The 26,868-nt window shown below is 56.0% G+C and overlaps 1 protein-coding gene and 1 long non-coding RNA gene across 3 annotated transcripts; both read left to right on the forward strand.

Moving 5' to 3' along the window:
• On the forward strand, nt 1-26,256 carry MAPKAPK2 (MAPK activated protein kinase 2). Of its 2 annotated transcripts, none has more exons than XM_032710612.1 (10): nt 1-264; nt 20,111-20,250; nt 21,859-21,923; nt 22,637-22,716; nt 22,806-22,932; nt 23,189-23,264; nt 23,421-23,545; nt 23,845-23,930; nt 24,057-24,137; nt 24,748-26,256. In XM_032710612.1, the coding sequence occupies exons 1-10, from the start codon at nt 1-3 to the stop codon at nt 24,889-24,891; spliced, it is 1,188 nt and encodes a 395-aa protein (XP_032566503.1). In that variant the 3' UTR covers nt 24,892-26,256. The 2 variants fall into 2 exon arrangements, with proteins under 2 accessions (XP_032566503.1, XP_032566504.1); XM_032710613.1 differs by lacking the exon at nt 1-264 and adding an exon at nt 15,902-15,958.
• On the forward strand, nt 471-6,008 carry LOC116798300. Its single transcript, XR_004360869.1, has 3 exons — nt 471-1,961; nt 2,177-5,391; nt 5,956-6,008. It is a non-coding gene; the product is annotated as an uncharacterized LOC116798300 (long non-coding RNA).
• Nucleotides 26,257-26,868: the final 612 nt, after the last annotated feature.

Here is a 26,868-nt window from a genome sequence, read left to right on the forward strand (position 1 = left end):
ATGCTCTCCGGGGCTCCGCCGCCGCCGCCCGCCGGCTTCCCCAGCCCGCCGCCGCCGCAGCCGCCGCCGCCGCCGCCGCCCGCCGCTCCCCCGCACGGGCCGCCGCCGCCGCCGCCGTTCCTGCCGGGGAAGGGCGGCCTGCAGATCCGGAAGAATGCCATCACGGACGACTACAAGGTCACCACGCAAGTGCTGGGGCTCGGCATCAACGGGAAAGTTTTGGAGATCTTCAGTAAGAAGAGCGGCGAGAAGTTCGCGCTCAAGGTGCGGAGGGACCCCCCACCCCCCCCCGCCCGCTGCCCCGTCCCGGCGCGCCGGGGATGGGGAGGGAGGGAGGGACGCGGGGACCGGGCGGGCGCTCGGCCGGGAGGGGCCCGGGGAGCGGCAGCGGCGCCGCTGACAGTGATGGAAGGTGTCTGCTGCGGGGGAAGGGGGTCCCGGGGGGGCCGCTCGGCGGCAGCGGGGCCGGCCGGACAATGAGCTGCCGCCCGCCCCTCCGGCCGCGCTTTAATCTCATCTTCCCCCCCCCCCTCTCCCCCTATTGAGAGCAGCGAGACGTGGGTTTCCAGCTTTCCTAGTGTGAAAAACGAAGCGAAATGACATCTTCGGTAGCACGGCGGGGAGAGGGGAGGTGGTCTCGAGTGGAGAGGAGCCCCTGGCCTGGCTGGAATCCCCTCTGTGGGATGCGCAGCTCGGGTCTGCGTCTCGAAATGTGGGGTCTGCATCGTGGAAATGGGGTTCCCTCCGTGGGGCTGTTCATAGCGTGTCCTGTAAGCACAGGAGCTGCCCCTATCCCCGTTTGATGGCAGGTCTCTCCTGGCTGTAACACCGAGTGACTGTCCTCCCCCCCTTCACACAGGGAATATTTAACAGCGTTACGATGTTGCCCTTTGCCCCTAACTTGCTTCTCTTTGAAAGACACAGATAAACAGTGGCTGAAAAGCTGCGTTTTAGGTGATGCCACCCTCTCCTCGTTTTCACACGAGGTTCTTTGAGGAAAGAGAAGAGCGTGTCTCTCTGCAGGAGAGACTTTGGGAAGTTTGAATGGATTCACGACGCGCTGGGTGACGCGGGTACAGGCAGTCTGCTCAGCGGGAGCGCCGTGTTCTCCAGCATCCCTGCAATTTGCGCCCACACATGAGCTGTTAGAACCCTTGGCGTTACCCTGAGAACTGGGAAGGCTCAAAAAACCCCACCTAAACCCATAAATTCCCCCCTTTTGTGTTTAGCGGAGCCCCTCTGTTGGTGTCCGGGGTTCCTAACCTGAGTGAGTGAGTGAACACGGGGCTTTGGAGGCACAAGTTGTGCTGCAGGGATGGTGGGGTCAGCACAGGATGGTGCTGAGCACCTGTGGTTTAAGAGTGGGGGGCAGTTGGATGATAAGTTTGACTTTTCTGTCAGAAACACCAGCATTTCTCACGAGTGTTGTACTCCAGGGTGACATATATTGTCATCTTGTTGGGTTGGAAATTAGCGAAATCTTCTTCTGTTTTGACAGACGGGCTCCTCCTCGCCTCTGAAGTTGACTCGTGTTTAAAGCACAGATCCCAGCACTTCCCTTTTGCAGCCCTGAAAGGGGAAGGATGGCACAGCAGACCAAGCGCTGACGGTTCCTCTGCCCAGCGTGGGCAGGGCAGTTGGGACCTGGGACTGGTGCTGTCACCCTGCCCGTGCCAGAGCAGAGATGGGTCTGGCAGAATTTGCTGCCACAAGCTCCTTGGCCTTGTTGAGAAGCGTCCTGGAGGGCAGGACTTCTTGCTGTGATGTAGGAGGGTGCCACGGAGCATCTGCGCAGCTCTCCGGGGGTGAGGCATATTTGACACCGAATCCCTTTCAGGAAAAGGGATTGTCTTCCCTGTCCCCTGCCCCGGCCTCTTCTCACGTCCCTGACGGGGAGGGACAAGTTCAGCTGAGTGGTTGGACGTGTCCCTGGCTTCTCAAAGAGCAGCACAGCTGCTACTGTAAGTGATTCCTTCCAGCACCTTAAAAACTCCTACGCTGTGAGTTTGGGCGCTGGGACGAGCCGGTGGGTACCCGCTTTGTCCTCGTGAGGGTGAGCTGCACACTTGAGTTGTTTGATTGTATTATTTGGACCGGGCTGCCAAGCCCAAACTTGGTGTGGGTGACTACCCTAGACATGATGTGTGCTGACTTCATCCCCTCCTCTGGTACGCAGGCGGGATGATGTCTCTGCAAGAGACCTGTGGAGAGGTATTTGGGTCCAAATTACTCATGGGCTGCATCAGAGTGGAAAGATGACCTAAAGCAGGATCCACAGAAGTGATTGCATCGAGTTGTCATGTTTCAGATGATGCTTAAAAGAATCCTGATGGCCCATCGCCAGGAGCCACAGCTGAAATCTGTCTGCTGCCTGCTTTGGTTGTGCAGTGAACCTTTCCATTTGGAACGTCAACTCTTTACATTTAATATTTCAGAGTCTTGTATAACACTGGAATCCTCCACTGGAGGATGAGACACAGTTTTGTCTCTCCCTGATGTTAGTGGTGTCTTCTGGTTGTGTTGTGCTTCCTCTTGGGTCACGAGCAACTATTATATTGTTAAAACTCCTTCTCCCAAACTGAGAGATGCACTTAGGTAAGGGTTTCGCTGAGAGTCACTTTGCTTAAGAGAACTTTTCAGTGCTTCAGGAAAGCTGAAGAGAGCTTGGAGACAGTGTTCTAGCAGCAGTGAAAACATTAAGGCCAATTTTCTTCTCCTTCCAGTGCAATAGTCCGTGGCAGAGACGCATCATTAAATAAAATGATGCTGTGTGTGAGTTAATGGATGGCACTTCTGCTTTCTTTGCAGTCCCCAGGTGAAAATGAGAGATTCCTTTATTTTTCTTGTAGATTATTGTTAATCTTTCAGTTTCCCACCCCCTCAATTTTATTTTATTTTATGGTACCAAGCAATACCTGAAGTGTGGCATCCCTGAATTATCTGCTGTGAAGCAGCCACGGACGGTCCCAGTCACCCATGACCTGACCCTGTGTGATGCACGGTGATCTGCTGCAGGGTGAGAACATAAAGCCCATGGAGAAATGATGAATGGAACTGAAACATGAGGTCTCAGTGATTCCTTACCCCTTTTTTCCTTGTACCTCGGTGTGATTTATTATTAGGCAAAATCAGACTCGTAATTTCTGTCGAGGCTGCTGGATGTAGGTCACTGCTGGCCTGACTTGGTGAGGTTTGCTGTGGTCAGGCTGCAGTGGTGGGGCTGGGAGTGAGGGCTGTCTCGCCTGCTGCAAATTCCACTTTTAAGACTAATCTTTAGGCAAGATGCCGAGTTGGTGGCTGGCTGCCTTAATTCAGCGAGGAAATCACAGGTGAGCCAGGCTGGAGAGTGAGGAGTACTAGTGGCATTTCATGGAGCAGGTTACCTTTAAAACAAATTAACAAACCTCACTCCTGACCCCAGCTTCAAAGCAGGAGATCCTCCCCTGGGTTGGTGAGCTTTGGAAGGGCTGGAAGAGCTTCTCAGGGCTCGTGAATTTGCCCCTCTCTGGCAGCCCCGTTTCTGGAGCGTCCTCGGTGCTTTGGGGCACGTTTGCAAAACGCTCTCAGTCTCACTCTCAGCCTCATCAGATAATCTGTGAGTGATGGCTCCTCTGATGGAGAAGGAGGAAGGAGGCTGGTGCTTTCGTGGTTTATCATTCTGGTAAGATGCCTGTGGTGGAATTAGGGCAGGTCTCAGAGCTGGTAACTGAGCAGTTCTGTGGCCGAGCGAGCTCATGGAGCTGGTGGCCTTGTGCTCTCTCTCCCACCGTGGGGAGAGGTTTCTTACAGAGGTGTTCAGGGGAGCAAAGAGCCCTGTTCCCTGCAGCTCTGATTGAGATCAAATACTTTGTCCCCCAGAAAATCCAGCTGGGAAAATATCCCTGAAGTGAGGGAGTAGATGAAGATCCTGAGCTTATATTCATGGAAAACAGCTCACCGTGTGTTTGCTGTACTTCTGTCCCTCTCTCAGTGGGAAGATTTTTTTTTTTTTTTAATTAACTCTACCATGTATTTAATATAATCAGAAATGTCTTCACTGTGGCCTTCTGTGCAAGCTGTGGTTGAAAAGCTGTGGAAAGTGTGGTGACATCACTGGGACTTTTCCAAAGCAGCGGTTTATTATCTCATTGACCAAAGGAGTCTACTGACTCGGGGTTTGAGTTTGTTTAAAAAATGTAGGATTTGCCATAATCCCTTCTAAATACTTTACATGTTCTGAGCAGTCAGACCTGAGACTGCCATGGGCTGATAACAGCCTGGGAGCAGGGGCTTGCTTTTCACTTTGGTACGTGCTCAGGAAGTGGTGGGGCTCTTCCTCTTAGTAATAATCTAATGCCATCAACCCCAGGTCCTGCAAAAGAAGTTTCCCATGTTTTCAGAGGCGGGGAACTGAGATGCAGTGATTTACTGAAGGTCTTGCAGCCCGCCAGAGGCGACACCGGGCTGAGAAACTGAGCTGCTGGTGTCCTGCTGAACACAAATACAGCCCCTGTGTGTGTGTGATTTAATAGCCAAGTACAACCAGGTAAAAGGGTGATTTTTGTCATTCACACTGAACTCCCATTTGTGCTGTCAGGAGAGCCCAGTGTATGGGACAGCACTGGCTTGTGGGGCTGTGGAGGTGGTGGCTCTGCCTCAGGTAGCGACCGGCACAGAGCAGGCACTGGGATTTATCAGACACGTGCTCCAGAGCGTTCAAAACAGTGTATAAAGAATAATTTGAAGCTGTGCAGACTGGGAGCCAGGTCTCCTAGCGTGCTTGGTGGACAATGGGTAGGCACAGGTGATGAAAACTCCCAGAAATTTCCTGCCAGGGAAGCCTGAAAGAGCGAGTTGATGACCTCTCTCTTCCCAGAAACATCCAGGATGTGCTCTGGTATCTGATGAGATGGGTGAACTCTTGATGTCTTGAAGGGTGGTGCAGGTTATGTGGGAGGCATCCAGAGGAGTGGCCGGATTGGAAGTGGCTGTTGAGCCATCCCTGTGGCACGGACAGCAGTGTGACTTGGAGTTTATGTTCTGGCATCTCCTGAGCCTTCCTGGTGGGCTCGCGTGCCCCATACCGGGGTGGTCTAAGGGCTTTGCAGCAGAGACAGCAGCTAACGCCATTTTCCAACCCATCCTTTTGCTGTGGTTTTCACTGTCTGCTGAGAAGCTGAGAGGAAAGAGCCCTCCTTCATTAAGAAACCCTTTCCTCCCCCTAGCTCCCACCATAACCGGCTCCCCGACCTGCAGGCGGCCCTCGCTGCAGAAGTCAGGCTCCTCTCCAAGCACAACTGGCCCCGCGCGTCTGGCCTCAAGTTGCAGCATTCAGGCAGCATGACCTCACCTCCTGGTTTCCAAGAATAACGTGCTGCCTCCCCTGCGCCGCGCCGGGACTGTCTGCAGTGGGTGAGGGTGGCTGCCACGGCCCGGCACCGGCCAACTCGAGGGGTTTGGCTTTTGCCAGATGCCCCCAGGCAGCCCCATGCCCACCCCAGGCTGCTCAGCTCCTCTGCCCTTTGTGGAGGAGCTGGGATAGGGCTGGTTTTGGAGGCTGGAGAGTTTGGAGGGGGTGGATCTGTGAGGAGCAGGGTGATCCCTCCACCAGCTCCAGAGGCTGGCATGTGAGCAGGGCTTTGCCTGACCGCTCCCCAAGAAAACCTGTTTCAGGCTGAGCAGTCACATTGAGTCAGCCTTTCAGTGTGGTCCAGAGCTGTTGAGCATCCTGGTCATCTCTGGTGGGGACGTTGATTTTTAAAAGCCCCCGAGACCTGTATCCCACTGAAAGTGAGTCTTGTCCCCTCCATGGATGTCCCTCATCCTTCGTGACTGCAAAATGCTAAAAGCAACCTGGTCTAGTGGGAGGTGTCCCTGCCCACGGCGGGGAGCTCGGAATGAGACGACCCTCGAGGTCCCTTCCGACCAAACCATTCTATGATTGTCTTATTCTGTGGAAATGTACTCTCCTTTCAGCTGCCCTGGCACGAGGACTGTGTGCATGACTGGTGCCTGGAGGCTCATTTTGGAGAGGGCTCTCACGTCCAGGCCGTGTCCCTGCGGAGGTGGATGGGGAGCAGCGCGCGGGGGCCGGAGCAGGGCACGCAAGAGCAAGTCTGAATGCACAGAGCTCTTCTAACAGCCTTTTAAACTGTTCTTCCTTTGTACCTGGTGGCTGAGTCATTTCAAAGATTTCAGCCTTTTAAGATCTTACCAGTTTGAGGCAGGGATTACAGCGCCTGGCAGGTTTAATGGTTGCATTAACTCGCTGTTCCCTTTGTGGCCTCGGGAAGGGACTAACGGCCACGAGTCTGTGAGTGCTGTAGATCCCCCTGACCTGAGATGACCCGAAACACGAGTTTTGCTGGAGTTGCTGTGAGCCACAAAAACATCCTTTGGAGAGTGGTGGGGTGATATCTGCTGTTGGATGGGAGGTACAGGATGAGGGTATCAGTGTGGCTGCTCTCTGGGCGCTGCTGGGAGCCTGTGGAGCACCACTGTGGCTCCATGTTCAGTGTGATGCTCCCCAGGAGGATGATGGCATTTTCCCACGGATTAGAGCCTTATATCAGTGCCCTGCCTCGCTGTAACAAAGTGCACTGTGCCAGTGGAGAGGGCAGGTGAGCTCCCTGGCTCAGGCAGCCTGCAGCTGGCACAGCCTTGGCCCTCATATGTAATGAGATTATTCAAGCTGCTGGCGTCAGGGCTGCATGTGATTCTGTGCCTGGCTGTCCTGCGAGCCGTAGCCTAAACTAGAGATAAAGTTCAAAATGCAAACCCAGATCTGAATGTTCCTGGGGCGCCCAGCCAGGCTGGGACTTTGCTGCTCTGCTCTTGCTATCCTTATCCAGTTTGGTCTGTAGATTTGGGGATCAGTGGAAGGCTGGATTAATTTTCCTTTGTCATCATAATTAATTTTGCTGCCTTGCTTTGTGCCCTTGGCTGCGGGCGGATCCCCTGGGTGCCCCTCTTGAGTTCAGCCTCTCTTTGCTGGCCCCAGAAGAAGGGGGTCAGTCAGGTTTGGGGTCATCATTGCCATACACCTCTCATGATGCATCAGGCTAAATCTGTGTAACAGCAGGCTGGGACTCTGTGCTGTCCATTTCTAAAGGTCTACAGCACCTCTGTGTTTGGGAGCATCCTCTGCTGAGCGTTTGGAACCGGAGCAGCCGCTGTCCCCATCCTCTGCCCTCCCGGTGTCCTCCGGCCGTGGTACATGGCACCGAGCTGGGGCAGCCTCTCGAAAGGCTCCTTGGATGTCCTGCCAAGTGTGTGTGTTTTCAGGGAAATGTGGCTGGAACACAAGCTGGGGCTGCTGAGGAAATTTGGCAGCGCGTGCCGTCGGGCTGCAGTTCCAGTAGCTGCAGCTCCTCGGCTCTCGCGCCCGTAGGTGCGGGTGGGAGCCCGGTCCAAGTTGGCCTTGCTTGGAAATGGGATTGGAATCCTGGGCTGGGGGGCAAAGCAGATGCAGTCAGATCCAAACAAATCAGAAAGTAAGTGTGTTGTCCTCAGCCTAATTTAACGAAAGTAGTAAATAAAACAAAAGAGCGAGGGGTGGTGTTCTGGTAACAGGGATGTGGTTTTAATTTCAGCAGCAATGACAGCCTTATGGCATCCACCAGCTCAGTGTTTAGAAACAATTTAAACTTATATTTCCACTTGTTTTAGCAAACAGGCAGGGGCTGTGCTTGCTCACAGGTGCCACTGTGGGTGTCAGTGACCTGTCAGCACAGAGCACTGGCTCCCACGGCCCTGCAGCTCCTGTGGCTGCTGCTTTTGGGTGCAGCCAGGCTGTGGGAGCCACTGTCACCTGTAACAGCCTCCTCTGGGCAGCCCTATCCCCTCGAGGCTCTCTTCCTCTTGGGCCATTTCACAACCTCACTGCCCGTGTTGGACAGATGAGAAAACCTGGGCGGCTCTTGCGTAAGCGGCTCTGCCGGGTGCTGGGAAGGCCGGGCTTGCCAGGAAGTTTAAACTCAGATTATCTCCTGGAAGTCATCAGAGCTGTGACTTTGGCATTTTTGGGTGGGTGCCTCCTGTGCTGCAGGCAGAGCAGCCCTGGCACGGGGACACGGCTGTTTTGGGGAGCCTGGAGGCGTCGCAGCCCTTGGCTGGACACCTTCCTGAGCTTCTGGAGAGGACATCAACCCCCTTGCTGGCCCAGGAGCTTGGAAGAGGCTTGTGGAGGCTTTTGCTTTTGTCCTCAAGTACTTTTCCCTGCAAGGAAGGACCCTGTTTGTGGGATGAGGAGCTGTGTGTTTGTGTTGGAGCAGGATGCTCACATCTCCACCTCCTTTCCCACCCTGCTTATTCCACTTTGGAGTTGAAACTCCCGGTATCTTTTGTTCTAAGGCAGAGCTGCTGTAAAGAGCAACTCTCTGCCAGGATGTGAGATGCCCCGTGGGTGGTGGGATTCAGCAGGGAAGTGCTCCAGGTCCTCGGGGGTCTTTGGAAGTGTCCTGGTGCTCTGATTCCCCAGCTCCCTGCTGCTGGAGGAGGCAGCCAGCCTGGCATGTCGTTAGGGATGCAGATGCTGGGCTGATGAAGGCTGGGTGAGTAAGGTGCTGAGGAGGTTCTGAACGGATTAAAATGTGGTCTTTGAGTGCTGCTGAGCAGCAGCTCTGGCGCCTCCCAGGTGTCAGCAGGGCAGGAGGGTTGGGAGCTGGAACTGTTTCCCAGGAGCTTTGGAGCAGGTCTAAGGCTTATGCCCTCTGCCACAGTCTGGAGAGTTCATGGAAGATGATGTTCTCTGTGTGCCTCAGTGCAGTGCTTTGGGGTGATATTCCCATTTCTGGGCCTCACCTCGAGGAGCTGCAGGGCAGGGAGGACTCTGGCCCTACAGGGTCCAGCTAATGAGAGCAAGGAGAGGGTTTTGGCTGCTCTTGGTGTAGCCCATTAACTCAGTTTTGCTGGGCTCTGGCAGCCAGGGCAGCCTGTCCTTGGCAGATCGAGCACCTCTGGCTTTAACCAAAACATCCCTTTCGTGTTTCTTTCTCCCCAAGGATTGCACTGAAACAACAAGGTGAGCATCGCCAAAGGAGGGTTCACCTGGGACGTGGTGGTGATGCTTTGAGGGTTTTAGTGACTTAACTCCTAACCAGCACTGAACATCTGGATCTTATCCTCCTCAGATCTTACCTGCCTCAAGTCCAAACCCTCCCAGCAGCTCTGGAAAAAGCCTTAACCTTCACTGTGTGAGGCGTGGGGGTAACACGGTGTGGGTGCTGTTCCGACGGGCCACTGGAGGCTTAACTTCTCTCTCTCACTTAGGAAACGGAAGCTCTGCTGACTCGAGGTGTTACTCCAGGCTTTGTGGGGCCACAGGGGCAATGCCAGCCCTGCTGCTTCCCAGAGAGCTCCAGGCTGCTGCAGGGGTTGTGTGGGGAAACGTGGGGGCTGCCGGAGCCCTGGGGTGGGCGGGCGGCCGAGCCACACAAAGGCTGCCCTGTCTGCTCTTTGGCTTCCCCCAGCCCTGAGCTCTTTTCGTGAATAAGTGGGATTGAAAAAGCTTAAATTCATACAAAGCAGGATCCAGGAGCCCCCGGCCGACCCGGAGAGGGCAGCTGCCCCCTGCTCACCCTGTGCCCCGGGGCTGCCTCTGCTCCTGGGGGTCCCGGTTAATGCTGCCCTGGGAGGAGGTGGTGTCTCTAAGGCTGTCTGTTGGGAGAGGTTTCTTTTTAAAAGCTGGGTATGGGAATGTCCAAGAAGAACAGCCTGGTCTGCCAGGGGAGCAGCAGTAGCTGCAGGACTAGATTTTTTTTTTTGATAGTTTGTTTAAATATCCCTGTGTTTATCCTTTTATTCCCTTTCCGGTTTAATCTAACAGGCAAAAGGAGTCCAAACCACTTGCTGCCTGTTGTAGTTGGTAAGAAATCAAGTAGCCTGCTGGTAAACACTGACGAGCAGTGGATTACTGGACATCCATGGGAGGATCAGCCAGTCTTTCCCACGTGTTTTCCACGTGTGTTTTTGCTGTAGAATGAAAAGATGCAAGAGCACAAAACCTCTGCTGTCAACTCAGGCTGGATCAGGTTGGATGGGGCTCTGAAAAACCTGGTCTAGTGGAAGGTGTCCCTGCCCATGGCAGGGGGTTGGAACAAGATGAACTCTAAGGTGCTTTCCAACCCAAACCATTCCATGATTCTATGACCCCTCACTCTGTGCTGTTGTCTTTTGGGCAGGACGTGTTCGTGGCAGAGACCGGCCTTTCCCTCTTGGTAACGCTGACAGGAGGGAGTTTCCCCCCCGTGGTATTTTTGGAAGTTTGTGCACCCAGGCGCTTCGTGACGATTTTTGCACACTTGTTGGCTGAGGTATTTTGAGGTTATGGTGCTGACTGGGACATTGGTGGTCCGGGCTCTGTCCCAGCTTCACCAAACCTCCCCAGCTCCGGGGCCGTGCGGCTGCTGCTGACAGGTGCCAAGGGAGGATCTCGGGGCTGCCAAAAGCCTGGAGGGAGCTAAGAATAGCCCCCCTGTCCTGAGAGCTTTAATGTGGTGCCAGCAGGATGCAGAGAAGGGCTTTTTTTAAAAATAGAAGCACAACTGTGTTTTCCTGCTGGCTGAAGGAGTCTCGGGATGGCTGCTGTGGTGGGAAGAGGGGCTGCTGGAGGAGGAGTGCCCTGCTCAGCCCCTCGGGCTTGGGGGTGGCAGGAGGCTCCTGGATTTTCATAGCATTGCTTCACAGTCCAGGATTTCCCCTGAAATACTGCAGTGGTGGGTAATGTGGAGTGTGTGACCTTAGATAGTGTTGAGTCTCAAGTCTGAAGTGTTGCTCAGCTCTTAACCCAGGCGGGTTCTTCCAGCTCTTCTGCAGGTCCTGTTGAACACTGGGGCTGTGCAGCAGCTCTGTGATGGAAGGAAGGGGAGGAGGAGAGCAGCCTGTGGGGCAAGGACAGCCTGGCTTGGACAGGGAGACTGCAGTGAGAGCCATGAGCAGCCCTGGCTCTTGGTGATCAGCTCTGCTTTGGTGGGTGTTTGGGGGAGATGGCGAAGGAGAAGATGGGGGGGATGCCTGCCCCTAAACAGCTCTTAATCATCCAGAGGGGTTCAATCCTCTCCTTTCCCTCTGCCTCTTCATTACTGTCCCCTCTCATTACACATATTGATGCCCCTCTCCCTGTCCTGTGCATCCCCCGGGGTGGGCTCGTGCTTTGGCTGCATCGGAGCTGACAGTGCTGGAGGTTTTTAGCTGCTGTGCCATGTGAGGGGTGGAGGGAGCAGGAGGAGGAGGAGGAGGAGGGCTGTTGGTGGCTGAGGGGCCCCTGCCTCGCTGGGTCCCTGCCCAGACAGAGGTGTGTTATGAAATCCCCGTGTTGCTCCTGGCCTGGCCTTCCCCTGCTCCAAACAAACTCGCAGCAGCCACCCAGCGTGGGAGCTGTTTGTCTCACCCAGGGAAGAGCCACAGTCCCAGCCCCGAGACTCTGGCAGCCTCTGAACCACTCTGGATGTCGTGCTGGGTGTGGGTTCACCAGGCAGGAGCACCTTTTGGGCACTGCTCAGGTGATTCCAAGGTGGGTGGTGGGTCCCAGCAGCCGGGGGGATTCTCCATTCTGCATCCCTGCAGGGATCTCCGGCGAAAGCAGAGCATCACAGCGGGGTTGCACACCCTGGGCTCATCTAAGGGAGGTGTTTGCTGTGCCCTGGTGTTGACTAAGCCCGTGACAAAGGTGAAACTGTGTTAAATAAACAGCTGAGAAAGGACAGGATGATGCAAAACGGTGCTGTCGTCACTGAGCTTCGAGGGTGCGTAAATGGGAACCCTCCTCAGGCTTGGCACTGGTGCAGGAAACACATCCCGAGGCCGTGCTGCTCCCAGCGCCGGGGGTGAATGATGCTTCGAGAGAGGTTGGCCTTGATGCAGCTTTGTGCTTTGGTTTGGTTTTTTTTTTTTTTTCCCCTCCTTTAAATATACGTGTATTTATTTATGCTGCTCTAAGATGTGTGTGGAAAGGCAGCAGGCAGGATCAGTGTGCTGGGGGGGGGGGCTGGCAGACACTCATCTACCCCATGGGGGGCCCTGCCCATGGGCCGAGCCCTGAGAAACTTCATTTTTGGGAAGAGCACGAGCCCAGGAGCTGCCGGGAAGCGGTGGGTGTTGTGGGCCTTCTGGCAGGGCTTCACGGCTCCAGCGCTTGCAGGCGTGGATCTGGGCCATCCCAGGCCTCTCCCCGAAATCACTTCCAGCCTTAAACGTAAGGAATGGGGTGGGCACGTCCGAGAACAAAAGCAGTTCTGGGATGCAGGTGTGGGGAATCCAAAGCTGCCCCTGGGGTCGGAGGTGACGGTGGGGTCAGGCAGGGTTGTCCCCAGGGTTGGTGTGAGGAAGGGACCCAAAAAAGATGCTCTGAGTGCCCGGTGCTGTCCGTGGGCTGCGTGGTCCGTGTGTCTGACGCGGAGGGGAAGCCCCGGGATATGGGGCTGGTGGAGGCAGCTGGAGATAAGGGGTTTTTCAAGCTGTGCCTGTGGGAGGGGAGCGCAAAGGACAGAGGTCAACGCTGAGTTAATGGTTTACATTCAGCGTTTGCTTCGGTGTTAATCACACCTGCAAATATCAACCACTTCCTATCGTAAAAGCACAGATGGGCGCTTTTTCCGTTCGCCACGTGGTCAGCTCCGATAGGAAACCTGGCAAGGGACAGGGCTTGGGGAGGGGTCGGGAGGAGGAGCTGACCCCGGCCTGGAGCTCTGCAAAGGGGTGGAAGTGAAGGGGCTGTGTGTGGAGCAGATCCGCTGGCTGCTCTCGCGGGAACATATCCGCCTTTCCCGTGGCTCCCTGTTTTCCTTTCACTTTGTATTGTGCAGATAAAAGGCCCTGGCAGATGCAGCAGAGGCGTGCAGGGTGCAGGGGTCTGGTTTGCAGAGAGGGGTCTCTGAGCATCCCCCCCAGAGTGGCTCCGTTTGGAACTGGGCTGTGGCTTCTGCTGGCCCAAGACAGTTTGTCCCTTCCTTGCTCAGATCCAGTGTTGTGGCTCCTGGTGGGAAGGGACATCTTGGATACCTGTAGAAAGGGTTGGGCTGAGGCATTTTGGCCATCATGACCCCCTTTGTTCCCATTGGATTCATGGGGAGGTCCTGGCCAGGGTGGTGGCTCCATCACTCCAGCCTGACCTGCTCCCTGGGACCTCTGGCATGACCTTTTCCATGCACAGCAGGACATGGGACCTTGCCAACCATGGCTCATGCCTGGGCTGATCCTGGCTCCTCATGCCAGCCCTGGTGTCTCCAGGAGAGATGAGCATCCGGTGAGTCAACAAAACCCAGTGCTGCTGCTGATGGATGGAAGGAAGAGGATGATCCCAAAACAAAAACGTGGGACTGAATAGACCCCTAAGTTTGTTTTTCTCAGATACATGAAGCTGAAGCTCTTTATTTCTCTTCATTAAACACCAGCTCCAACCTGCTGCTGCTGCGTGACTCAGTGGGGATGCTTCGTGCCTGCTGCCTTGTTGCCATTTACCTGCTTTGACTTTTCCCTGTGAGTTTTGCAGCCCCCTCCCACCCACCTCCTTGTCTCCTCCCTACACCCTCCTCACCCACCGTGTCCCCACCGTGCTGGTGCCCTTCCCTCCACACCCACGGTGCCGTTCCTGGGTACCCACTTTGGCACTTGGTCTCCTTGAAATCCGTGTGCCAAGAATATTTTTTTTTGCTGCTTGGGGAACGGGCTCTGCAGAGCGGGGCTGGCCGGGGGGCAGCGCCCCGATTGCACGGGGGGCACGGGCCCCTGGCAGGTGGCTCTTATTTAAGCCCAGGCCTCTCTTCTGCTCCTCGCCTTTGTGCGCCTCGAGAGGCTTTTGTTGCAGCCTGAAAGGGCTGAATAGCTGCTGCATCTGTCGCGGGGGAGAGCGGGGCGAGGAAATGCTCAGCAGATGCCCTGGGCAGGGGGGGAGCTGCGGGGTGGGGGGTCCCGGGCATCCCCCGCCGGGCACGGACCCCCGCGGGAGCTGCGGGCAGGGGAACCGGCAGCACACGGGCACGGAGGGTTGTGCAACCACGGCAGGCGAGCGAGGCCCCTTGTGAAAGAGCGAGAGCCGCCTCTCCCCTCGCCCCGTTTCCATCCTCCGCCCCGTTGCAAAATCGCCTGCAGGAGCCGGGTCGAGGCGCCCGCTCCGACATCTGCCTCCGCTCCAACATCTGCCTCCGCTCCGACATCTGCCTCCGCTCCGACATCTGCCTCCGCTCCGACATCTACCTCTGCTCTGCCGGCTGCTCCCGGAAGGGATTTTAGCTCGCCTCTTCATGCCTGGCTTGTTGCTCAGGCCACGCACTGGGAAGGCTTTCCCTGAGCTCGCTGCGGTGGCTCCAGGTCTTCCTCCGAGCGCTCCCATAATTCCGGCTGTGAGAATGCGGCCGAGCAGCTCGAGTGTGTGTGTGTCAGTTCGCGTTTGCTCAGCCTGAGTTGCGTCTCCTGTCTTGCTCCCTCTTTGTAGCTCTTTCTAATCTGAATAATTCTCTCTTGCTGGGATCTTTCTTCCAAACCTTTCCGTCTTCCTTGAGGCAAGAGAAGGTGGAGGAACCTTTTGTCCGTGGCTGTGAAGGATGGGGCCAGCTGCGCTCGTGTCTTGCCTGAGTGGTCAAAGCCTCAACATCCTCCCGGGCCCTCATGGCACCTCTGGAAGTTGGGTAGCTGATGCCTGGTGCTGTCCTGCCTTGCGAGCCATGAGGTTGGATGAAGCCACCTCCATGAGGGAGCAGCAGCCACCCTTCCAAACAGTCACCCTGGCGTGGCAGGCCGGGACACGCTGCAGGCAGAACACTGCCGGACCCACGCACGGCTCCTCCTCCGGACGCGTCACCTCTCCTCTCTGGCTTTTCCCCGGGCAAAACAAAAGTGAGGAGGATGCTTTTGCCTGGTCTGTTGGGGCTTCAAACTCTCTGTCTGTGGCTCTGTGTGCGTGGGCAGGGCAGAAATGATCCCCAGCCTGGGAAAGTCCCGCCAGTTCTGTCTGTCCTGGTGGGTGTAAGCAGCGGGGATGGGGTTAATGTAAAGGTTTATGTAAGAGCCACGATGATGTGGGGGAGGTTTCCTGAGCTGCACGTTTAATTGTTCTTGCTTTGTGGTCGAACCATGAATTTCCCTCCGTTTGGTAACATAATTCCTCTTCTGGGCTTTGGGACTCGTGATTTTATTTCTCTTCTGTAGTTCATAAACAGTAAAAGCGGAACGAAGCTTTGCTGCTCCCACGTCCTTCTGCTGCCCTCCCCTCTGAACCGTGTCTGCCAGAGACTGGGGCAGCTTTGGGGTGATTGCCTGTGGGCTCCCCAGATATTCTGGCATTAAAGACTCAGTTCAATGCAGGTCCCCCTGCACTGTGGGTCCTGGGGGTGATGGGGTTTGCCTTCCCAGCGCTGCGAGGTGGGAACAGCATGTGCAAAGCTTCCAGGACTGGCTCTACAAATGTGTAAAGCAGCTGACGCCAGTTGGCAACGAGTTTGCAGGGGAAGATTAGGAGAGGAAAATCCTTTGAAGAGAAACCCTTTTGCTTTATTAGGAAAAAATGCTCCTTGCCCCGTGTCAGCCGGGTCAGGGGAATCCGAAGCCTGTGTGTGTGATCCAGGCAGGGGGAACCTCTGCTTTGCTTCCCTGCTGATAACTTGGGAGGATGACAGCTTTTCTCTCTTTGCTGTAGGTTTATTCTTGCTGCAACTTAAGAAGGGTTTATTTTAACCCCTGTGGTGCAGGCAGGCCCTGAGGGGAGCTCCTGGGGGTGGTGTGGGGTCTGGGTAAGCTCCTGCAGGTCCTGACAGAGGGATGGTTGCTGCACAGGTGAGGCACATGGGGTGTGCTCCTCTGCTGGGGGACTGTGGAGAAGCAGGTGTGATCAAAATACACACGGAAATAAAACCACTCTGCCTGCAAGAGCAGCTGGAGCGCCCGGGGTGAGCGTGTGGTGAAGAGGGGCAGCCTTGGAAAATGAACAGCTCAGCATGCCAGTATGGGCCTGATCCTTACTTTCCTTGGAAATAGCCTGTGGGAAGTGAGTTTCTCCTGTGCAAGCTCTTGGACAGGGATGTCTGGCCAATCTGAGGGAGTGCAGCGTGTTCTTGGCTCGCCGAGGGGCAGAAGCGTTTGGGGCTGCGGTGGCACCCAGGGCAAGGAGCGGCAGGACAGTGTCCTCAGGGACCTCCTGCCGTGCCAGTGGAGGAGGGACCTTCCTTTTCCTTCCTTTTCCAACCTGCCATGACTCATGGAACATCATCCCAGGAGGAGGTGGCGAGACTGAATCAGTGGTGCCTGAGGACACACACAGGAGAGGGAACGTGAGCGCGGGCGGCTCCAGCCCCCTTGTTTGCTCCAGTGCCTTCCTTCCTTCCTTCCTTCCTTCCTTCCTCGTGCCCACCCACCTTTGCTGGGCTTGCTGGGAGGTGATGGGGGGAGAATTCAGCTCCACGTGCTCCTGAGCAAATAGGACAGAGCCCCCAGCCCTCCATTGGAGCTGAAGTTCATTTTCAATGCCCTTGGGAGCAGGCTGAGTCTGGGTTTGGGTTTGGGTTTGCTGCTGGGGTGCCATCTCCCTGCAGACATCCCAATGAGCCGTTTGCTTTTCAGGAGCTGCTTCCAGGGTTTGTCTTTCAGAGTTGGTGAAAAGCCCAGAGCTCCTGCAGGAGCCCTTGAGGAGCCTTTGCTGCTGTCGGGGTGCTGAGCACGTAGGGGCTGGGCTGTGCCATCCCCTGATGGGACCAGTTTTGGAGCTTGAGGGTTTTAATGAAGCTAATGAGTGTGTTTAGCTTTGCTCAGAACTAATTTCTCTCACAGTGTGGAATGGCTCCTGGGGGAGCTGGGCTGAGCCAAGGCACAGGATGGCAGCAAACGCCGTCTGCCGAAATCTCAGAGGTGTCAAACTGCTGCAAGGGGAGCTGGAATGTGGCTGAAAGCTGAATTTCCTCCCTCACTGCCAGGAGGGTGGAGTGTCCCTTTCCCCGCTCTCCCTCCTTTCCTGCAGGGAGGTGCCCTAATGGGAAGCAGAAACGGGATGGGGCAGAGCTCTGGGTTGCCACAGCTTTCCTGGTTGTCCTCTGTCCATTGCCATGTTGAAGGGATACAGGGATGCTCTCTGATGATGGTTGGAGATGTGCACTGGCTGCAAATGTGACACCTAAAGCACATAACAACTTTAATGGGAAAGGGATGCAACTCCTCTGAGTGTGAATCCTGCCTGGGTTTGCTCTGAGGTGGTGGTGGAGTCTCCTCTGCAGCACTGCCCTTGTTCCCTTTCCTGGGGACACTTGTGTAACTCAGGGATCTGGTTACTGCCCGGCTCAGCTGCCGGAGCCTCTGCTCCAGCCAGAGTGAGCAGGTAGAGCAGCGTTTTCCATCTGAAATAATGAAGGGTTTGATCCCCACGGAGCCCTCCCTTGGAAGGGGAACAGAAGACAGGAGATGGAAAAGCTGAACTGAGAGCAGCTGTGGGCTTTTGGGGGGTTTCCAGCAGCTTGTCCCATGTGCTGCCCTTGCTGCTCTGCAAAGGGTTAACCCTGGTTGTGCTCCAGATTACTGCTGTTGCAAAATCTGCTGGGGTGGGATGGGGGCAGTTGACCCTTGTTGAACCTCAGGGAAACATGAGGTGCTTTTCCCATCCCAGCCTCCTCGTTGCAAGCCAAGAAATACAAATCTTGCCGTGGCCATAGGCTGCCCTGCATTCCAGAGCTGAAGCAGGGACGTGGGCAGTGTTACCACACCCCCCAAGTGCGTTCGATGTGGAGTTCCTGTGACTGGAGCTGGGACGTCACCCACCAGTGCTTTCACTGCTGGCTGTGGCCAAGGGATGGGAAGGAAAGTTGTTGGCTGTGGGAGCCTCTGGCACCCACCTAAAGAGCAGAAATTGGTGGAAGCACTGCTGTTGCCCTGTCTGGATCAGGACCTAAGTGATGTGCTACCCCCGTGTCATGCTCAGCACATCCCCGGCTGCCCCAGGCACAGGGAGCTGGTACCTGTGCTGAGGGCAGGATGTTGTGGGGTGCAGAAGGTGATGCTGGGCCTGTGGGCTGGTTCTGCCATGGCTTGGGCATCACTTTGTCCTTCCTGCATTGGTAATGGCCTTCCCCACACAGCCTCATCGCATCTGGCCTTCAGCTCCCCGTGACGCCGCTGTCCTCCGCCACCGGGAACATTTCCTAAATTAACCAAATCATTCCCTTAACAAGGCTTAATCTGCTCCTCTCAAAGCCTCTCCATCACATCTCCATCCCTGGCTGGCAGGGGAGTGGAGGGAGCAGCTGGATCACAGCCGGGTGTTCCCAGAGCACCGGGGCAGCTGTTGGCTCCCGGCGGGTGCCCGAGTACAGACACAAACGTCAGGGCTGTGCTGGTACAGGTAATGGAGCCTGCTGCCTCCTACTTCATTAAAAATACAATTAATCTCCTTTAAAAGCGCCCTGAGTGACCTCTAAAAATGGGATGTATTTTGCTGTACCTCTCCTGTTTGTCTTGTGCAGAATGATGTTAACTAGCTGCTTCCTGCTGTTCCATTTTCCCAGCGCATAATTACAAATCGGGTTTTTTTTTTTCTCTTCAGCTTCCTGGCTCCCCACGCCAGGATCTTCGGAGCGGGGCTGCAAATAGCCAAGCTTTTCTCCAAAGCTCCTTGCGTGGCTCCTCGGGGGGCTGGTGATATGTTTGCTTACGGTTTTGGCTTCCGCAGGATCCAGTTTTTAGGGTAATTAAGCAATAGAGGAGCAAGGAGGGGCCGTCCAACCTCCTGCCCTGTCTTCCTTTCACCCCGAGGCTGTCGGTGCAGATGATGTCAAGCAGTTGTGCAAAGGTTGGCTTGGCCACTTTGGTCCTCCCTGAGCTTCCAGATGCCACCCTACACCCCATGTGCTGTCACAGGTTTCCACTGGCATGGGATTCCTCCACCTCAGGAAGCCAGAGAGCCGAGGAGGTGGGAGAGGTGTGACCAAACCAACCCCATGGATGGATGGGGTTGTGGGTGGGTGGCTGAAGGGCACATCCTGTTTTGCCTTTTCCTGTGGCAAAGGACAGTTACAGTTCCAGGCAAGGAGTGCAGATTGCCGTTACTCTGCCAGGGCACCATCAGTGAGTGTTTCATCTCTAAACACTCACTGGGGTGGGATTTTGGGGCTGCAGTGAGTATTAACCTTGTTCCTGTGAAATCCCCCCTGTGCTGGGCACCACTCTGCGTCCTACCAGGCCAGCAAAGCATCCCAGGGCTGATGCTCCCATGCTCCTGGAGCTTGTCCAGGAGAGGCCAGGGGGGTCAGAAGTACTTTTCTGTCAAAATCTTGGTGAAATGACCAAACCTGCTGTTTCCTGCTCATGCACACGGAGGGGGGGGGTGTGTTTCCACATCCCTCTGCTCCGAGATGCAGACCTGCTCCAGAGGGTGTTTCACTGAGAGCTGCCAGAGACAGGAAGGAAAATGAACTGTGCTCAAGATAGACACGTTTGTTGCTCTATATTTAGGAGCATAATTAAGGCTGGTTGTTTATCCTGACAAACACGGTAATTAATAGTCTGTGGCAGACAAGCAAATCCTTCCTGCACCTGGGAACTGTGAGTTGTCTTTGGGAAGGACAGGGGCCTCATTAAAGACCTTCTGGTGCCCGGGAGAAGAGCTGCTATTTAGGGAACATCTGGCTGTTTGCTTTGTCCCCTCCCCAGGCACACGTGGCCACGTGCTGGTGGCCTCTGAAGTTGTGGTGAGGGAGCTTTTGTGGTCAGCCCACGTGTAAGGGCAGGAGGGTCCTGCTGGACCCACGGAGCAGAAGGCTGAGGGATGGGAAGTGCCAGGGGCTGCGTAAAGCAAGGTGTGAGGGTGGTTGGTGGCACTCAGGGGTGCAGTGGTGTAGGTGTCAGGGTGCAGAATTTGGCTCATGAAAACAGTAGGTCTTGCTGGTTGGGCACTGGGGGTGGCAGTGAGGTGACAGGCAGCTGGGATAAGCTTCTGCCAGCCTTGGAAGGAAGGGCAAGAAGCTTCTGAGGGCAAACGGCTTCTCACTCTTCCCACTAGATGGGGATGGAGGCATTGTCAGAGCGCGTCTCCCGGCGCCCGCAGGGAGCACCCTGCTCGGCCCCTGAGTCTTCTCGGGTGGGCACTGTGCCAGCAAGGGGTCATGGCCTGGCTCTTCTGAGAGGCTCGAGGCTGACGGGGGTCTCATTTCTCTCACAGATGCTGCAGGACTGCCCCAAGGCCCGCAGGGAAGTGGAGCTGCACTGGCGGGCGTCGCAGTGCGCGCACATCGTCCGCATCATGGACGTCTACGAGAACCTCTACCAGGGGAGGAAGTGTCTGCTCATCGTCATGGAGTGGTGAGTCCCCGGCTGAGGGGCACCCCCAGCCCTGCAGGGGGGTGAGGTGATGCCAGAAGTGGGGTGAGCACCTTCCAGTGCTGCTGCCGGGGTGCTGGGGACCCCGGGGAGGTGCCGTGCCGGGGGATGCGGCCTGTGAGCCGTAGGGATGGCAGCCCTGGCAGAGGAGCTGCAGTGCTGGTGTTGGAGGGGCGGCGGGAGCTGCACTGGCTCTGAGTCATTCTGAAAACCCGCTTGGCTGTCGGGAGGCTGAGGGCCTGTGGTTCTCACAGGTAGATCATAACCAAACTCGCTTTGGCCATTGAAATTTGGGGTAGTCAGCATGTTCCTGGCAGCCTGGCAGCCTGTGGTGGGTCCGTGGAGCAGCAGCCACGCCGAGCCGACACGTCTGTTAACGCTGTGGCACCTCCTGCAGCAGCAGTCAGGTGGCTCCGAGTTGGGTAGATGTTTGATACAACCTGGGGAAGAGGAGGAGGAATGAAGGGGAAAGTATTGAAACCACATCCCAACCGCAGCTGTGATTTGATGCAGCTTCCTTGCCAAAACCTCTCCTCTGGCAAGCTGGTAGGTTGCCCGGGGGGGCAGCGGGTGCGAGGAGCAGCGCTGGGGCAGGCGGCACAGGCAGCAGCTCTTGTGGGGGAAGAGGCTTCCGAGAACCACACTGGGCAGCCAGGGGTGGGAAAGGTGTGTGTGGTGTGGAAAGAAGGAGTAGCTGAGTGGTAGAAAACAGGTCCCCAGGGCTGTGTCTGTGAGAGCTCCGTGCTGTCCGAGGGTGCTCTGGGTGTAGCGCCTGTCACAAGGCAGTGTTTGGTTCTGACGTGAGCTCGGTGTGTCTCCATCCTCACAGGGCCCTGAGGGCTGCCCACTATTGGTATTGCAGATGTCTAGTGAACGTCAGGGGCGCTGGCAGGAGATGCTGTCAGTGCTGGGAAAGCAAGAAACTGTTTCTGCTTGACTCAGATAAGGCAGGGACAGGAAACGCCATTATCCCTGCTCACGGAGAATTCTCCCGTATCTCACTCCTGATCTCTCTGGGAGCTGAGTTTTTCCTCAGGATACCCAGGGAGGGAGCCACACCAAGGATCCCATGGTGCTTCTCCAGCACCTCGCATGAGACCTTGCTGTGCTGCAGTGGGGTCCAGCCTTTGCCTCCCCCACCCCATTGCTGAGCCCGTCTCGGTGCTGCTGACGCCTCTCCCGTGCCCTGAGCTCGACTCAGCACTTCTGCCCGGGGTTTGTGTGCCGGTGAGGGGGTTGTCTGGTGAGCAAAAGGAGGGCAGGGTGTGCTGGGAGTGCTCTCACCACCTTCAAGCCACATCTGCTGTCTTTACTGTAAATGTGTTTTCTGTGGGCTGGCGGGGCGACCACGTCCGCCTGCACCCGGCGTCCCCACGGCCGGCACGGAGCCTCTGCCCTGCTCATTTCTGGAAGGAGGAGGCTCTGAAACGCCCCACGCCCAAGAAGCACCGACCCAAGGGCTTGGATGGAGGAGGGGGTTGTTTCTTGCTGAGCTTGTGCAGCTCCTGAGTGAGCATCAGAGGTTTTGGCACAGCTTGTGCCGGTGTGAGGTGGACCTGCAGCATCTAACACCGCCTGCTTCTCTTCCAGCCTGGATGGTGGGGAGCTCTTCAGCCGCATTCAAGACAGGGGAGACCAGGCCTTCACAGAACGGGGTATGGAGCCCACAGGGTGCTGGGGTTTTGTCTTTGGTCCATGTTTTGATGTTTATAGAAGTGTCTCTGGTCTAGCCTGTTCCCTCAGTGACTCCTTTGGATCCCCAGCAGAGTTTTGCACTCAGGGAATGAGGAATGTGGGTGCAAGTGCTCCTGCTTTTCACGTTCTCTTGAGAGCAGAGTAGGGGGATGTTTTCTCAGCTGCCCCCACACCCTCTCTGTCCCAGTCCAGTGCAGGTAGGAGATTCAGTGATCTTTAGAAACTCCAGCCTTCCTCAAAAAATGAAGTCCAGGGGCTGTGGTTCTCATGAATCTCATTCATCTCATCCCTTTTACTCTTACTGCCAGGAAAAGCAACTACACAACCCAAACCCTGAGCCTGTTGCCCCCTTGGCTTCCCATCCTACGGAGAAAGCTTTCCCAGCTGGATTCCCTGCTGGCTGGGGGTACTTAGTGGTGTGAACCCCTCCTTGGATATTGGGGTCAGGGGCTGGAGCCTGCTCCATCCCTTCTCCTGGGAGTTTCTGTCCCATTTGCTGCAGGCTCCTGACCCAGGGATGGGTGCTGGGTGGGCCTCTGTGGAAAGGAGCTCTTGTTTCAGAGGAAACCCCTTTGGCTTCAGCCAGGCTCTTTGGTTTGTAGAGTTTTCAAGGGAGTAGTGCTCATTTTAACTTGCTTATGAAGGCTTGATGATGGTTTCTTTGCTGCTTCAGAGGCTTCAGAGATCATGAAGAGCATTGGGGAAGCCATCCAGTACCTGCACTCGATCAACATCGCGCACAGGGACGTGAAGGTACAGTGCACCTTCACCCCCCTTGGCCTGTGCCAATGCCAGGCTGCCCCAGCACTGCTGCTCACTTCTTCTTCCCTGTGTGTTTGCAGCCTGAAAACCTGTTGTACACCTCCAAAAGGCCCAATGCTGTGCTAAAACTCACAGACTTTGGCTTTGCTAAAGAAACCACCACGCACAACTCCTTGGCCACTCCGTGCTACACGCCGTACTACGTGGGTGAGTGCCTGGGGGGTCTGCAGGTTTGCTGGGCTGGAGGGCAGCTCTTGGGGGGGTTTGGGCAGTGCCACGTGTGGCCCATCACCTCTGCATCCAGCCTGGAGCCCCATTTGCAGCCTGGTGCTGGGGACAACAGTCTCCACTGCTCCAAGCAGCGCTGCCGAGAGTGCCCGGAGCTGCAGGTGGATCCATGGGATGGTCACACCTCTTTCACCCGGTGCTGCCACATGGACTCAGGAATTTTCCTCTCTTTCAGCCCCGGAGGTGCTGGGCCCAGAGAAGTATGACAAGTCCTGTGACATGTGGTCCCTCGGTGTCATCATGTACATTCTGTAAGTCTGATGATCCCTCTCCATCCTCCCGGGGTCAGAAGAGGGGGCAGAACCTTTCTCAGCTGCTCCTGCTCCTGGCACTGCCCCGTGCCCTGCAGGTGCTGCTGGGGAGGTTTTTGGGGTGACACATTGACTCTGTTCCCTCTCCTGGCACAGGCTGTGTGGGTACCCCCCCTTCTACTCCAACCACGGCCTGGCCATCTCTCCTGGCATGAAGAAGCGAATCCGAATGGGCCAGTACGAGTTTCCCAATCCTGAATGGTCCGAGGTGTCAGAGGAAGGTAAGTGTGGGCCCCGTGGTGGCTCGTCCCCAGGCTGAGGTCTCACTTTGGGGTCAGCCCTGTGTCCAGCAGTGCTGTGAGGGCTGAGGGGAGCCTGGGCACGTCATGGGTCAGCTCTCAGTGATGCAGCAGCTTCACCTCTTTCCTTGAGAGGCTTTTGCTGAAGGGTTTGACCAGGGTGAGCTCTGTGGCACAGAAGGGGTGTGTGTGCATGTATTTTGGGGCTGCTGGCTCAGGTGGGAGCTTAGGGAGATTCCCCTGGGACCTGCTGATGCCTGACCCTGCTCAAACCCTTCCAGTGAAGCAGCTGATCCGTAACCTGCTGAAGACGGACCCGACCCAGCGCATGACGATAACGGAGTTCATGAACCACCCCTGGATCATGGTGAGTGCTGGGGGGAGGAGCAGCAGGATGGTGGGGGGGTACAGATGGGGCAGGGGTGGGATGGGATGGGATGGGATGGTACAGGATGGCTGCAGCTCCGAGCTCACACTCCTCCTCTCCCTGCAGCAATCCATGCAGGTGCCCCAGACCCCGCTGCACACCAGCCGGGTGCTGAAAGAGGAGAAGGATCTGTGGGAAGATGTGAAGGTAAAAAAACTCTCTCCTTTGCTGTCTGCAACGCTCTGCCCCCTGGTGTCCTCTGGGGACTGTCGTCTCCTGCCTTCTCACTGCAAAAAAGGCTCATTCACCAGCCTTGGGATTGCTCAGAAACTGTGTAGATGTGGCACTTGGGGGCATGGTTTAGTGGTGGACCTGGCAGTATTGGGTTAACCATAGAATCATAGAACAGTTTGGGTTGGAAGGAACCTTAAAGATTATCACATTCCACCCCCTGCCATGGGCAGGGACACCTTCCACCAGCCCAGGTTGCTCCAAGCCCCATCCAGCTTGGCCTTGGACACTTCCAGGGATGGGGCAGCCACAGCTTCTCTGGGCACCCTGTACCAGGGTCTGCACACCCTCATGGGGAAGAATATGGTCGGATGATGATCTTAGAGGGCTTTTCCAACCTTAACAATTCTATGATTCCAATTTGGGCTTGGTGTGAGCGCGCTGGCTCCCAGGGAGATCCGTGCTTGGGAGGGAGCTGGAAAGATGATCAGTGGGACACTCAGGCCCTGCTGCAGTTTATTCCCAACTGCTCCGGGGGTCCTGGGGGGGCTTTGCTGACGGCCCTGCCTGTGCCTCCTGCCCGCAGGAGGAGATGACAAGCGCTCTGGCCACCATGAGAGTGGACTACGAACAAATCAAGATCAAGAAAATCGAAGATTCCTCGAACCCTTTGCTGATGAAGAGGAGGAAGAAAGCCAACCCCACCGAGCCCGCCGCGCTCCCCCACTGAGGGTGCCCCGCGCCCGCCGGCCCCCGAGAAAGCAATAACTATATATATTATATATTTTTTAAGGAAAAAAAAAAAAAAAAAAAGACGAGACGGACTGTTGTACCGAGCGCATGGAATTCAGACATTTATACCAGACTAGTTATTTTTAGCTACTCACCTGTGTTTCTGACCTTTCTGGAGCAGGTGGTAAGATCCCCATCAGATCCACACCTGCGGCCCCCCCGGGATTTTGTCCTGTAGGTGAACGCCGCCGATAATTGGATTTTTATTTTTCTTTCGTGAGACGATTTTGATTTATATTTCTTTTTTTTTTTTCCTTCCTTCCTTCCTTCCTTCCTTCCTTCCAAAGACACGGAAAACGCCTGTGGTGACCTTTTTAGGGTATATAACGTATAAATATTTTTAAAAAAAAACAAACTACTGTAGAGCTGAAAGCCAGGCAGCGTGTTCCCTGTGTGGATGCTGGCTAGAGGTGGGCTCCAGGCTTGGGAGTGGGTTGGGGGGACAGGGAAGGAGAGCTGCCTTCCCCCCTGTCCTGCTCTACGTGGCAGGGCTGGCATGGGGGGTTCCCTGTGGTCACCGTGCTGCTTCACTGGCCAGGAAACTGCTGCTTTTAAAGCACAGTAGCCAAACCCAGCCCCCCAGCTGTCCCTGAGCTGGAAGCCTGGCCTCTGCCCCGCCGTCCGTGTGGTCTGTCTGTGCGTGGGGTGTGTGTCGTGTCCGTGGGCCCGGAGCTGCTCGTGGCTCCCCTGCCGTGGCCGCCACAGTCTGTGCCTGTGCCTGGAATCCAGTTCTGACCTCAGGGGTGGGCAGGGGGGGTGAGCAGGAGGCCAGTGCCCGCCCCCCCATATATCCCCCTGCTCTGCAGGGATCTGGGGAAAAGATGTGTCCCTGCTGCCCCTCCCTGATCCCACAGCCCCCACTCCAGGGAGATGCTGTCCTGGGGGGTCCCTGGGGACAAGCGGGTGGCACGAGGCTGTGTCTTGAGCCAGGACAGCAGCACTGACCCCTCCCTGGCCGGAGCTGGGGGTCCTGCTGCCCCCCCCAGCGTGGCTCCTGCTGGGAGCAGGACAGCTGCTCTGAAGTCTTTAGTCCATGAATTATTATTATTATTATTTGTCACGATGTTTCACTTCGTTAAATGTGTTCGAATGGGGGGGGGGGGAATGATTTTTTAAGGCAATGTTTAGTTTTTAGGTGATCTTTTAGACACTGTATGGAACTTCAATTTGTTTTAAGAACCGGTTTTTATCCCTTTTTTTTTTTTTCCTTTTATTTTTTTTTTAATTATTTTTGTCTGTTGGCTTATACTAATCTTCCCGGTCTGCTCTTCAGTCCTTTGGATTAAAGACACTTAAAGCGTCACCCAGTCTCTCCTCCTTGCTTGTGTGGCTGTGAAGAGACCCCTCAGTGCTCCAGGCTGGGTGGCCTCTCTCAAATTGCTGGGTTTTCCACCAGAGAGGCTGAGCTCCCCAGGATGTTCTCCAGTGACACAGAATCCCTTTGCCTGGGGACAGTTGCTTGAGATCTCAGGGCTGTGTCTGTCCCGGCTGCTGCAAACAGGGTTTCCTCCCCAGCACGTGCGTGCTCTCCTGGGCTGGGGCTCTGGGGACGTGGATGTGGGATGCGGGAGGTGGGATGGGGGACGTGGGATGGGGGACGTGGGATGGGGGACGTGGGATGGGGGACGTGGGATGCGGGACGTGGGATGCGGGACGTGGGACGCGGGACGCGGGATGCGGGATGCGGGATGCGGGATGCGGGACGCGGGATGCGGGACGCGGGATGCGGGACGTGGGATGCGGGACGTGGGATGCGGGACGTGGGATGCAGGAGGTGGGATGCAGGAGGTGGGATGCAGGAGGTGGGACGTGGGACGCGGGATGCGGGATGTGGGATGCGGGGACATGGGATGGGGGACGTGGGATGCAGGACGTGGGATGAGGGATGCAGGATGTGGGATGCGGGATGTGGGAT

This window comes from Chiroxiphia lanceolata, chromosome 25 (assembly GCF_009829145.1).
Source record: "Chiroxiphia lanceolata isolate bChiLan1 chromosome 25, bChiLan1.pri, whole genome shotgun sequence".
Classification (NCBI taxonomy): Eukaryota; Metazoa; Chordata; class Aves; order Passeriformes; family Pipridae; genus Chiroxiphia; species Chiroxiphia lanceolata.